Source organism: Rhinopithecus bieti, unplaced genomic scaffold (genome assembly GCF_001698545.2).
Source record: "Rhinopithecus bieti isolate Rb0 unplaced genomic scaffold, ASM169854v2 scaffold_1918, whole genome shotgun sequence".
Taxonomy (NCBI): Eukaryota; Metazoa; Chordata; class Mammalia; order Primates; family Cercopithecidae; genus Rhinopithecus; species Rhinopithecus bieti.
The window spans coordinates 1,197,931-1,211,948 of record NW_016803680.1 but is presented as its reverse complement, the minus strand read 5'-3'; the positions used below and the strand labels follow the sequence as shown (position 1 = coordinate 1,211,948).

The 14,018-nt window shown below is 42.6% G+C and overlaps 1 protein-coding gene across 2 annotated transcripts in view; it reads right to left on the bottom strand.

Moving 5' to 3' along the window:
- Nucleotides 1-324: 324 nt before the first annotated feature.
- The window catches only part of LOC108513927 (acyl-coenzyme A synthetase ACSM2B, mitochondrial), a 39,192-nt gene continuing 25,498 nt past the window's right edge, over nucleotides 325-14,018 (bottom strand). The window contains exons 7-14 of one of the 2 annotated variants that reach the window (XM_017849898.1): nucleotides 12,489-12,568; nucleotides 12,157-12,280; nucleotides 10,491-10,571; nucleotides 9,265-9,366; nucleotides 7,287-7,414; nucleotides 7,066-7,165; nucleotides 4,845-4,964; nucleotides 325-1,397 (exon numbers count right to left, since the gene is read on the bottom strand). In XM_017849898.1, the coding sequence (XP_017705387.1) occupies nucleotides 1,293-1,397; nucleotides 4,845-4,964; nucleotides 7,066-7,165; nucleotides 7,287-7,414; nucleotides 9,265-9,366; nucleotides 10,491-10,571; nucleotides 12,157-12,280; nucleotides 12,489-12,568 (840 nt within the window). In that variant the 3' untranslated portion in view covers nucleotides 325-1,292. Of the gene's footprint in view, nucleotides 1,398-1,431; nucleotides 1,547-4,844; nucleotides 4,965-7,065; nucleotides 7,166-7,286; nucleotides 7,415-9,264; nucleotides 9,367-10,490; nucleotides 10,572-12,156; nucleotides 12,281-12,488; nucleotides 12,569-14,018 lie in introns of those variants that run through there. The other variant, XM_017849904.1, reaches the window with a different exon arrangement.

Below are 14,018 nucleotides of genomic sequence, written 5' to 3'. Positions count from 1 at the left end.
AAAAAAAAAAAAAAAAAAAAAAAAAAAAAAAAAAAAGAAGAGTCACGGGCTCTCAGATAACCTTTGCTTTCTTCTCCTACTTACTTGAACTTGCTAGGAGCATTCATCCTCCATCTCTGAGTTGTAGGTACTCACCTCTCTCAATCTCCTGGACCATAGATCTGGTGTCCCAGAAGCCCCAGGAATTGAGGTGCTTGTTGTTCCTTCAATAAAACCACTGCTCCAGTCTCTCTCCATGGATTCCCCAACTCACAAACTGTTGGAAGCATACACGTACCTCATCCCTGCCTTTCTTTGTTTTTCCCAAAGACTACTGTCAGGATCTTGGTTTTAAAATTATTTTAATATTTGAGTCTAGGAAGAGTAGATAACACCAAAAACAAGGTATGGGTAGCTGATAACTTTGGCAGTGCTTACGTTGTTCTCACATCTATGATCTGAGGTCTGTAGATGCCATACAGAGGCGAAACAACGTGGTATTTATCATGCATCTGGGTCGGTGCCTGGCACATATCAAATGCTTAATAAATGGTGGTTCCCCTCTGACCCTGACAGTTGCAAGGTTTGGGGTGACTTGGGGATGATTCTAATGTCCCAACCCCACACACAAGTCTTCCTGTATGGAGGTCTTCTCCTAGGGTAAAAGAAGGTGCCACGGCCTTTCATTTCCTTCTCAAGCTCCAGTTTTATGCTTGACTTTGTCTATCTGTGGGAGTATTTATAAGATTTCCTCTTTTCTTCCCTCTCTTCCATTCTTCCTGTCTTCCATTACTTTATCAGTTTTTTTTACTATTTTTATTTTTAATTTTTTTCTCTTCCTTTCTCCCTCTTTCTCCCTCTCTTTCTTATGTTCTTTTCCTTTCTTTTTTTTCTCTCTATTTCTTTTCTTTCTTCTCTTTATTTTTCTGATTCTCCCTCCAATTATTTTTCTTCTATCTTTTCTCCCCCTTCCATCTTCTCTTTCCTTTCTTCCTCCTTCCCTTGCTTCCTCTCTCCTTTCCTCCCTACTTTATTTCTTTTTCAGTTGCTTTCCCTGGCAGCTTTAATATTTCCCTGACTTACTTTTCTTTCCTTTATTTCTGTTACTCTCTCCTTTTCACTCTCTCTCATTCCTTCCCTTTCTTCTTTCAACATCTAACATGGTAATGTTTTGTGCTAATAACCAAGGCAAGACAAAAATTACATTCATGTTCTTTCATAAAGAATATCATATCATCACAGTAAGGCCAAGGGTCCAAAGGGAAAAGAAAGAGAAAGAAGAGGGGAATCCAAATGAATGGCTCCTACACGTATCACTGCGCACGGGCTTTCCCAGACATCTTCCACTCCTTGTCTCGAAGCTTGGTTCGTTGAATTTTCCCTGTGGAAGTCTTGGGCAGGTTCAAGACAAACTCTATCTGTTGAAAAAAAAATCGGTCCAGGGTGGGTGGTCTGTGACCACAGTGGGTTGCCTTTTTCAGAACTGCCGTAGAGTGAGGGGAAGTCCTTCAGGCTGGAGCCACTTCGGGGCAGCCTCTCTGTGCAATAAGAAGCTTCAGAAAGTGCTCTGGGATGAGGACAAGAAGAGGTTGGCTAGAATTGGGTATAAAGGTCTTTGACATATTTTCAGACAGAGGAGGAGCAGCATAACACACAACATGGCACAGCAGTCAGCCAGTTGAGCCTTGACATCAGTCTCTCTGGACCCCAGCTCCTCCTCTACCAATCATCTGGCTTTAACTAGGTCCTTGGCTTTGCTAAGACTCAGTTTCCCCACTGAGTAAGCTGGAGGATAATAGCAACTTCATTGGGTGATTGTGTGGACAAAAGGAAATTATGCAGGCTAAGTTACTGGCATGGAGTCAGCACTGAAAAATATTAGCCATTGTTATTAATCTGGATTAATCTGAGGTCTTTAGATATCTAAGAATTAGGATACCTCATTTTGAATTCCATATCAATCATTTCCTATTGATGCACCCTAAGCAAAACTATAAAATCTCTCCAATTTCACTATTTGCTCTTGTTAAAAGGAATGTTTGAAGTTGAGGATCCTCTATCTCTAATATTCCCAAATCCGAAGACATGGACGATGAAGACGCCTCATTGAGGCTTCCAATGATGTGGCTCAATTGCCTTGACATTGGTTTAAGCATCACATGGTTTTGAATTTAATAAAAATTAACCTTTTTTAACTTTAATTTAATAATAGGGATACTGAGATGGAAAAAGTATCTTCTTAGTGGCTGGTATAAGAATTCTTCTATAAGTCAAGACTGACTTTGTTGAGAAGGGTTTGTTCAAACCACAATGAAATGGAGCAGAGGTCAGCAAACTATGACCTGCAGGCAAAATACAGCCCATGTCCTGTTTTTATCAATAAAGTTTAATTGAAACAGTCATGCCCATTCATTTAGAAACTGTCAACCTTTAGCACTGCATGGGCAAAGTTGAGTAGTAGCCACAAAGAACATATAGCCTAAAATATTTACTATTTGTGCCCCGAAGGGTAGATAGAGAGTGGATGAAGGCCACAGGAGGTATCTGGATTTAATGCTAAGAAGGAAGCTACTCTGCTTGTCATGAAGAGAGAAGCAGAAGGGACTGGATGTAGTTGGTGGAAGGAGGGGGAAGGTGGAAATAACCTGTTGCCTTGAGAATTCTAGAGGAGATACTTGTGGAAAGAGACACATCTAGTGAGATATTTGAGTAAGACACTGCACACTGTGTGATAGGACTCCTTGACTCAGCCTTCTACAATATTCAGTTATACTTAAACGTTCATAATAATTTTGGTGTGCCTGGATTTCTAACCTCCTTTGTAAATACTTATGAAATGCTTATTATGTGCTAGTCACTCTTCTAAGTGATGCCTTCTTAAATGAACTCATCCTTAACAACCTGTGAAGGGGTAACAGCATAATTTTCATTTTGCAAATAAGGAAACTGAGGAACACAGAGGTTATTGAGTAAGTGGTGGAGGTGAATGTTGAACCCAACAGTCTGATTCCTGAGACTGTGCTGTGTTGCCTCACTCTCAGAGGCTGCAAGTTCACCTAGTGGACTCTGATATGCAGCTGAGATCCCCCTCCAGGGACAAAGAACTCCCACCCCACTGCCAGACCCCTGTGGGAATTGCCTCAGCCAAAGACAGCTGTCTTGTCCAAGGTCACACTCCTTCCCAGGGCAGCCTACATCCATACTTGATCCACCTGTGACTGTAAAGACCCCCTTCCCTTCCTCACCTTGCCTTAGGACAACACTGAAAGGTTATGCTAGCTTCAGAACTCCCATGGGATTGGCTGGGGTTCCCATTGAGACTAAGTCACAGTGCAACTTCACCCTCTGCTCAATCCTGCTCCTTTCTTTCCCTTTCTTTCCCTTCCCCCAGGGGTTGATTCCAAAACACTCCCTAATAAGCCTCTTGCATGTTAACCTCTTTCCCCAGTGCCTGCTTCTCAGAAGACCTATGACAATTAGTCTGTGCTGAGGAAAGGCAGGTGGCATCTGGGCTACAAAAGAATCTAAGGAACTCTAAGCTCAGCATGTTGCTCTCACCTTCTACCCTAGACTCAATTTTCTTTCTTTCTCTGGGACAAGCTCCTATCTGGGACCCAAATCCAATAACTGGGTTTTCCTGCCATGTCAAGCTCCATGCCTCAGTTCTCTGTCCCAGAATGAAAGAAGCTGAAAACTATGCTTTTGTCTTTTCTCATAAGAACACTTCCATTTTCCTATGGGGAGTCTCCCCTCCGTCTCAGTCCATGTCATGGAGTAGGGCAGCTCTCTCTCCCCCATCCCCCTGCATTTTCTCTGAGGATGACATGGAACTGGCTATCAGTGTGGCATTGGCCTGGCTACAGGGATTCATTTAATAATGGGCACATGGCCCAGTTGGTCCAGTGAGAGTCAACCCAGAGACTTTTGTTGAGGCCTTTAGAGAAAAATATGCTCATTTTCTACTGGAGTTTTCTAAGCTGCTGAGAATATATGTTTGGAGCTGATGGGGCCACAAAGAAAAAGTATTCCAAGAAATCAAGCCATTACAAAGGAAGGAGAGTCAAAGGGTGAAAGAGATACACCTGACCACATCCTAGGAATGCCTGAGACCAGCCATAATGAAAACTTTCCCCACCCCTGGACTTTTCAATTGCATGAGCAATAAATCTCAAGCTAGATTTCTGTCACTTGCAACTGAGCATTGCACAACCCTGAATACTATAGCAAGAACCCAGTGCAGAGAATGGGAATACAGGTAAGATGCTGGCTAGAACTTATTCCCTTGACAGCATTTGGCTTTTAATTCAGAGTGAGTCAAAAGCTGAGGTCATTTTTCAGGCATCAAGATAGTTGCTAGATTGTCTTCCTGGGCTTTCTCATAGTCAGAAAGACATTTTTTTAATTTTTTTTTTATATTTTTTTTAATATATATTTAATAATATTATTTTTTGAGACAAAGAGTCCACTCTGTCACCTCAGGCTAGAGGTGCAATTGGCACAATCTTGGCTCACTGTAACCTCTCACCTCCCAGATTCAACCAAGCCGAGTTCTCATGCCTCAGCCATACAACAAGGTAGCTGGGATATAGGCGCAACACACGCGAGAAAAACAGCTGGCTAATTTTGTATTTTGAGTAGAGACGGGGTTATCACCATGTTGGCCAGGTGGTTTCGAACTACTGACCTCAAGTGACTCCACCTGCCTCAGCCTCCCCAAGTGCTGGGATTACAGGCGTGAGCCACCGCACCTGGCCCAGGAAGACTTTTTAAAATTAGAGGGCTATCCTCCTCCTGAAGAAGGTAAATATAACAGGAAAACAATCTATTTCTCAAGTTTGAGTGACTTGGGATCTCAAAGGCCTTACCTTTCTTGGGTACTTGTACGGGGCTGTCACTGACTTCACATGCTGCTGCAGCTCCTTGGTGAGCTGTTCTGGGTCATGGGACAGGAACTGTGAGGCCAGGACCACAAGTGCTTTCACCACCTGCAAAAAAGATGAAAGCCAAGAGAGAAGGGATTAGAGTGTGTAGTCATCTCCTGGAATAATGTGAAATTGGCATTAAGACTTCCATCACCCTTGTATCTCCTCATTTGCATCCCCAGTGATCCAGGTCAAGGGAAAGGGAGAAACTGGGGACAAGAATGAGGTTCCAGCTGTCTCTGAAGTTGTTTATTGGAGGAGCAGGTGGACAATAGATTGAGACCAGGCTCGCCTCACACTCCAAGGACAATAGAGACAGATGAGGAGAAAGAAGATACAGGGGGAGAAAAGAGAAAAATAGACTGAAAACCATAACCCTAAACAATGTGTTAACTTCTCCAAACTTCAGTGTTCCCACCTATAAAATGGGGATAAAACTGCCGTATTTAACTTATGGTAAATAAAATGAAATCATGTACAGCAGGGCTGGCTCAGAGCTGGACACACAGGGTTTTCTCAGCAGAGGATCCCCCTTTGGCCTCACTGCTCAGTGGTTCCCATAATTTTCTGTGCGATGTGTTCTGTACCTACCGGAGGTATGATAGTGCCAGGCTTATACCCTGTGGGAATGTACTAGGACATTGATCCACACATCCCACCTTAATATTTTCCTACACACACATCAAAGTCCACTAGACCCCATCTGAGCCTATTTCTATAACCCTGACTTTATAGGGGTCTTTCTTTTTCCCTTTATTTTCACTGCGAACCCTGTGGCACAGGGGCTCTATCTTTTGGCTCAAATCCCTCCTCTGTTCTTCTGGTTAGGAATCAGAGTCTGATTCAAACACAAAACAGCAGGATAGAATTCTTCCAGTCTCATCAAAATAGACATTACATAGTACTTACTATGTGCTAGGCCTTGTTCCAAGCACTTCAGTTTTTTTTTTTTTTGAGACAGCGTCTCACTCTGTCGCCCAGGCTGGAGTGCAATGGCGCGATCTGAGCTCACTGCAAGCTCCGCCTCCCGGGTTCATGCTATTCTCCTGCCTCAGCCTCCTGAGTAGCTGGGTTTACAGGTGCCTGCCACCGTGCCAGGCTAATTTTTGTATTTTTAGTAGAGACAGGATTTCACCATCTTGACCAGGCTGGTCTTGGACTTTTGACCTCATGATCCATCTGCCTCGGCCTCCCAACCAAGCACTTTACTTTCTAAAAATTTTTATCGATTCATAATATTTGTACATATGTATTGGGTACAAGTGATATTTTGTTACATGCAAATATTGTAATTATCAAATTAGGATACTTAGGGTGTCCATCACCTTGAGTATTTATAATTTGTGTGTGTTGAGAACATTTCAAGTCCTCTCTTCTAGCTATTTTGAAATATACAGTACACGGTTGTTAACTATAATCACCCTACTCTACTACTGAACATTCGAACTTATTGCTTCCATCTAACTGTATGTTTATACCATTCACCCACCTCTCTTCATCCCTTGCTTCGCCACCCACACACCCTTCTCAGCCTCTGGTATCTGTCACTCTACTCTTTATCTCCATGAGATCAACTATTTTAGCTCTCACTTATGAGTGCAAACATGTGATATTTATCTTTCTGTGCCTGGCTTACTTCACTTAACATAATGACCTCCAGTTCTCTCCATGTTGCTACAGATGACATGACTTCATCCTTTTTTAACGCCAAATAGCATTCCATCGTGTATATATACCACATATTATTTATCCATTCATTCATTAGATACTTAGATTTATCCCATATCTTTGTTATTGTGAATAGTACTGCAATTAACATGAGAGTGTAGACATCTTTTTGATATGCTGATTTCTTTTCCTTTGGATAAACACTCAGTAGTGGGATTGCTGGATGGTATGGTAGTTCTGTTTAGTTTTTTGAGAAATCACCATACTTTACAAATATTAGCACATTTAACCCTCATAACAATCCCTCATCTTACAAATGGGGAAACTGAGAAACAGAGAGGCCAAGTAGCTTGCCCAAGGTCATATAGCTAGTAAGCGGCAGGGCCAAGATTGGGTCTCAGAGTGTTTAGCCCCACAGTCTCTGTTCTTAAACCAGCATACTACACTGCCCTTGTGTTGCTATCTGTTCACCCCCAGACTGCTGCTTCCCCATCACCTCTCCTCGGACGGGGTCTGGGCTGCTGATCACAGCCGTCTCAACCACAGCAGGGTGCTCCATCAGCGCGTTCTCTACCTCTGAGGGTCCAATCCGGTACCTGCAGAAGAACCTGTCCTTCAGAGAAGACTGGACACCCAACCTCTAGGCCATCCCAGAAGTCTGGAACCAGCCAGAGTAAAGACCCAAATTTCCCCTCCCAATCCAGAAACCAAGCTCACCCGCTGGAGTTAATAATATCATCTGCCCGTCCCATAAACTGGAAATACCCATCTTCATCTTTGATTCCCCGGTCTCCAAGGAGCCAAAAGTCCCCTCGAATGTTGGCTGCTGTCTTCTCGGGATTGTCCTGGTGACCACAGAAAGACAGAGTGATTGTGCCTGCAAAGCCTAAATCTCCTACCCTGGGGCTGCCATGAACGGATGTCATAAGTCTTATTAAAACTGCAGGTGTGCAGTGTATAACTTGACCATGGCAGACATGCCCTGAACCAGCCAACCCTAGACTGCAGATAGAACTGGATCTTTCCCATTTATTGAAGTTATTCCACTCAGGGTCTCTCAGCTACTCCTCTAGGTCCAGTCTGATGGATATTATTGATGTATTCGTTCATCCAGGCTTAGGGCATTTTCCCCAATTGTTTCTATCTCCCCTTTCATAGATATCCTAATCTCTGCTCACTCCATGGCACCACTCAAAGCTATCATTTTGATTAGGTACTTTTCTTGGCTTCTGTGTTAAATTTAAAAGTTCTAGGGACATTAGCCAGGAAGCCCCCTGGGACCCTGGCTAATGTGCATGTTTCTACAATGACTGGATCCCTCTATTAAGCTGAGGCACTTGCTTATGAGTAACGAAAAGGCTTGAGTTTTTTCCCTTGTCAGGGCATCTTCCTATATGACTCTGGTATGGGGGCATGGGCTCCAGACTGGAGATTCAGTTACTGGATGATATGGTGGCGTAAAGAATTCTTAGCCTCACTCCGTCATTGGGAATAGAGGGATGCTAATGATCAGAGACACCAAGAGGCTGTCTGAAGCTAAACAGCCATCACAGAAGGTAGAATTGAGACCAGAAGCCACTGGCCACAGGCTTGACTTTCTCATGGCCATCACGGAGCCTCTGTGTCTGTTTCCTTTTCTGTCAAATGGGGAGAAGCCCATGACTTAGTACCTCACTGGCATTTGAGAATAGAGTGGGACTGCACACAGGAAATGCTTGGAGAAGGGAACAGTGTAGCTCTGCCCTGATCTCTGAGGCTCAGTTTTCCTCATCTGTAAAATAGGAATAACCATTCGCATCTACAACAATTATTTTATTGAACACACTCACAACACAAAACTTACAGATGAGGAAACTGAGACATGACAGATAAGTAACTTGCCTAAGATCACTCAGTACATAGTAGAGCAGGGTTTTGAACTAGAGCAAACTGAGTCCAAAAACTTTATAGGGTGGCTGGGAGGATTAAACGAGTTTAAAGTTTAAATGAGTTTAAAGTTTACAGATTAAATGTGTTTATAGGACAATGCTTGCCTCATGGTATGCATTCAATAAGTGGTGGAAACTACTATTATTTGATTTATTATTTATTTATTTTATTAATGAATTATCTCAGGGATCAGAAGGCATGCCCTTGGGATCTTCTCTGTCCAGTTTCTAATGGTTGTGAGCTTCAGCAAGTCTTGTAATCTCTGGCTCCAACATCCTCACCTGTCAAGTGAGGTGGCCAGATTCAAGGATTATCTGTCTTTACCTTCCCAAGATCTGAAGATAGGGATTCTTCCAGCTGGATGGCAAAGTCTCAATGTAAAGTGCCTGGCAGGCTCTAAAGAATCAATGGCATAGAGCATGGGGATGATACCTATAGGAGGGGGCAAGGCCCTTGGGGGAATGGTGCTGTGTATAGTTCAGGGTCAATAATATTTTGGGCATGAAACAGAGAGTTCTTGAGAAGTCTGAGGGCTAATTGAAGAAAAATAAGTCTTCCAATGAGGTCACAGTGATAGGCTGAGGAAGGCAAGGCTGAATAGACAGTCTTTTCTTCCACTAGCAAAGCATACATTCTTGAAAACTGGACACTCTTTGTCTTCACATCTAATGCCTCTTGGAAGTTTCAGAACATTTGGCTTCCCTCACCCCATTTAGTGCTCCCCACCCTCATTGAGGAACAGAGGAGGAGGAGCACAGTTTCTCACCACATAGCCAGAGAAGATGCCTATAGGCTTGATGGGTTTGACCCTGACGCCAATGTCTCCTTCTGTGCCAGGGGGCAGGACGTTGCCCTTATCATCTATGACCTGGAGAAAGAAGCAGGTTGGAAGAATGATTCACAGAGCAGGAGATGGCTTCAATGGCAGCATGAGATTACTGAGTTGGTCAAATGAAAGACCCTCTTGCTCTAGTGGAGACTGAAAACAACAACCAGAAACCAAGGGAACCCAAGAGTCTTAAACTCAGATCTCTGATCCATCTACCTGGAATAGTTTAGGTGAATCCTTTTATTGAGACTGGCCCAGATGAGCCTGGGGAGATGCTTTTGGCTTTAGGAGCTCAGATAAAATAATAGCCTCCCCTTATCTTTGAGACCTACCTCACCTGTGGACTTAGAAATCAGGCAGATCAAAACTCACATTTACTCTGCTACCTTACTAGCTGACTTTGAACTACTTAAACTCTGTGCTTCAGTGCTTTCACCCATAAAATGGATACTGACAGCTTATTGCACAGGATTTTTATAGGAATGAATTAAGATACTAAGAAAGGGGCTTAGCAAATGGTTATCATAGTGAATATCATGGCAAGTAACTGGATATGACACTGAATAGAGTCTAAGTTACACTTTAGATATACAAAACTATACACATAACACAGATACACAAACACAAATTCTAATTCTCAAAAAACAATAAAACTTTAGCTACAACGCATTCATTGTAGTGTATTTTTACTAGTGAAAACTGGGACATCATCCCTTGATCCAATAAAAGGCATAAACAGCGGTGGATACCCACTATTTACTACTATATCATCATTAAAAATCATGCTGCAGGTTGGCATTAATTGAACTGAAAAGATCATTACCTAAATTGTTAAATGATAAAAGCAAGTTACAAAATGTTATGTCAAGATTCACCCCTAGTTTTGTTTTGAAAGCATATATACTTGCGTACTGTCTAGCTAATTTGCTAGATATTCAAAGTGGGTCCTTCTGGATGGTAACAATATAAATCATTTCCCCTTTTCCTCCTTCCTTCCCTCACTCTCTCCTTCCCCCTAACCTCCCTCCCTCCCTCCCTTTTTCCTTATATTATCTTAATATCAGTACTTTCTATTATTTTGACTCAGTAAACAATGGAATACATAAATTACTGAAAATCAGTGTTTCCCCTAACTTCCTCCCTCCTTAGTGTCCCGAGCAAACCTGTACATCATAATGGCGAGCAGCTATTCCCATGTATCCTGGTTTGATTTTCATTGTCTTGGAAACTATGCAAGTTAATCCCTGTGGAAAGAAGCAGACAGATCAGCAAACCTCGGGAGGAGGTACAAGGTCATACAAAAAGAAAAAGTTTCTGTAGAGCAGGTCCTGAATTTGGCCTACACTTGGGGGCTCGTCCCGCTCCTCATTCCCTGGCTGTCTCCCCATTACTGGAACCACAATCCTAGGGGCTTTGCCAAATTGTTTGTTCAGTAAGAAATCCAACTACCACTCCCCAGGAAGAGGACCTAACAGTCACATTATAATCTCTTTTAGGGGGGGCCACATTTTTATATGACACTATGGATACTCAAAGTCCTTTCAAACTATATGGAATCACCAATATGCAATTTATAAGGCCTGAAATATACTGACTTTTGTTTTTATTTTGAATTTTCATGGGTATATAGGTGTATGTATTTATGGGATATATGAAATGCTTTGATACAGGCATGCAATTTAAAATAATCACATCATGAAGAATGAGGTATCCATTTCCTCAAGCAGTAGAATATACTTTTAAAATTATCTCCCATGGCAGCACCAGTTCTGCTTGAACCCTGAAATGAACGTTCCCAACAGAATAAGAGATGAGTGGTGGATGCCTCACTGACAGAGACACAGATTGTCATTTTCTCAGATGTAGCCTGGACGCCAGATATCACAGTGATCCATCTTTTCCCACCACCCACTGTGCTGAAAAGGGCAAGTTGATCAACCCACCTCAGAAGAGAGGCTGCTGAGTGATTAAGATCATGGGAGTCTGAGTGTCCTTGTAAGCATATCCTAAACATGTCCTCCTCTGAATGGTTGGAGGCCCCTGCCAGGGTATGCTTGCCACAACTCCATTGTCCTTATTCATATTTGCAGAACTCTTCCTGGCTCTTTCATACCACAGAGCTGCCATCAACCCTCTGCAGAAGTTCTTCCAAGGGTACTCATTAGCCAAAGAAGGATGCAGGGTAAGAGAGTGGAGAGGAAAAGGCAAGAAGTGCTGAGAGTTACAAGTAAGAGGCACTGGAAAAAGGAGAGAAAGAGTTGAGGGAAAGTAGTCCCCATGTAGTTTGGATAAGTAAAACAGTATAGAGTAGCATAAATTCATATTGTGCACATGAGCCCTCAAGAGTTCCAAGAAGATATCTCAGGAAGTACAGTGAAGCCATGGTGGGTTCTTCTTCCCATTCCTCACTTCAGTCTAAGCAGCTTTGTACAGTGCTTGACATGTTTGATAAACTCTGGTCTCTGCTAAAATGTTTCCCTATCACAGAGGACCTTTCTGACTACCATATCTGATTTACCAACTTCTCACCCCATCTCATCTACTTTACTTTTTCCATCGCATTTCTCACCACCTGCCATGCTAGATAGTTCTTACTTTATTGTCTCTCTCCCCAAATCTCACTGGAATGTAATCTCCCAGAAAACAGGAGCTTTGCCTGTTTTGTTCTGTGCTGAATTTTCAATCCCCAGTACCTGTCCCTTCATGGAGGCTCAATAAATATTTCTCAAATAAATGAATGATAAATGGTGGCTAACATTTTTCAGTGTCAAAGAGACTTTTGAAGCCCAAAAAGTGCATCCAGCCCATGGTTCCCCTGGGAGCAGATACCGTTTCTGTCTGGCCATAGAATTCTCGGATGTCCAGTCCAGTCTGGGCCCTCCAGTTCTCCAGAGTTTCTGGAAGAAGGGACTCCCCTCCAGTGAGGCAGTTCTGTAGATGGGGGAACTTGTAACTGAAGAAGAGAAATAACAGTTTCCCCTCAGCCCCCCTGGAACCAAAGCCCACCCAGGCCTAGACCTGGTTTCTGGGTGCTTTGATGATGCAAATGGCTTCATGGGGTTATCTGTGTGCAAGAGATTCAGATAGATAGGCATGCATGTATGTGAGGGAGTCAGGGGGATGGGGCCAGACTCTCTTACCAATCCTCAAAGCCCCATCACCTGGAAAGATCCTGCTGTAGCAACATCCGGTAAACAAGGGGCGCACCAATCATGTTCTTGATTGGGTAGCTGGAGAGCGTCTGGAAGAAGAGAACCAGGTGAGACATTGGTCACCAGGTCAGATGCCAACTTATGGCTATGCACAGTGGTTACAGTTGTGAGCTATGGAGTTGTAGAGGTCTGGATTAAAATGCTAGCTTGTTTACTATGTCTATTTCAGGTCAAATGAGCCCCACAATTCTTATGCACCCTGAAAACACAAATAACAGGGAAATGAATACATATTATGGTAGTGAAAAAGTCTAAGACTATTTTGAAACCTTTTTGTCAAATCCTGGATGTTTGTTCCTGCCAGTTTAAGACTTGCCCTCATTAACACAACCCTAGGAGTATATCACCCCCTAGCAACTAAGGGAAGATCAGCTGCCTGAGCACAGCAGCTGTCTTGGTTAAGTCCCTTAACCTTCTGTAGCCAACTTTATAATAGTTTATTTCCAACCCTTATTTTCACAAAAATATTTTTGGGATATATTTTAGCTATAAAACGTCTTTGAAAAGCTAAAGACGTTAGACATTTATATCTATAGACATTTCAAAACAAGTGCTACAAAAAGACCTAGTACTGAATACTTGCCTTGTCCTGTGTTATCTCATTTAATTTTCACAATAACCTCATAGAGTGTGTACTATCATCCTCATGATTCAGAGGGGAAACCCATGATGTACAAGGTTAAGTAGCTGCTCCAAGGTCACCTAGTCAGCAAGTAGTGGGATCATTATTTGCAGCATGTATTCCTGTCATATAATACCATCTCCATCCCATGCTTTTCTTTATGCAGAATGTAATAGAGTATTGTCTTAGTCTGTTTTCTGTTGCTATAACTGAGTACCCAAGACTGAGTAATTTATGAAGAAAAGAAAGTTATTTCTTGCAATTCTAGGGGCTGGAGAGTCCAAGGTCAAGAAGCTGCATCTGGTGAGAGCCTTCTTGCTGATGGGGACTCAGGGCATCACATGGCAAAGGGGCTCATGAGACAGAGCAAAACTGGCTTTTTATATAACAGACCTACTCTTCAAAACTAACCCACTAACATGATAACCCGTTAATCTATTAATCCCTCATGAGACCCAATCATCTCTTAAAGGCCCTACCTCTTAATACTGTGCCACTGGGGATTGAGTTTGTTGATAAAAGGAGCCAAACTCTGTAAAATATTTGAAGAGATTTATTCTGAGCCAAACATGAGTGACCATGGCTGTGACACAGCCCTCAGGAGGTCCTGAGAACACGTGCCCAAGGTGGTCAGGGTGCACCTTGGTTTTATACATTTTAGGGAGACATGAGACTTCAATCAAGCACATTTAAAAAATACATTGGTTTGGCCCAGAAGGGTGGGACAACTTGAAGTGGGGTCTTCCAGCTTATAGGTAGATTTAAATTTTTTCTGATTGACAATTGGTTGAGTTTATCTAAAGACCTGGGATCAATAGAAAGGAATGCCTTGGTTAAAATAAAGAATTACGGAGACC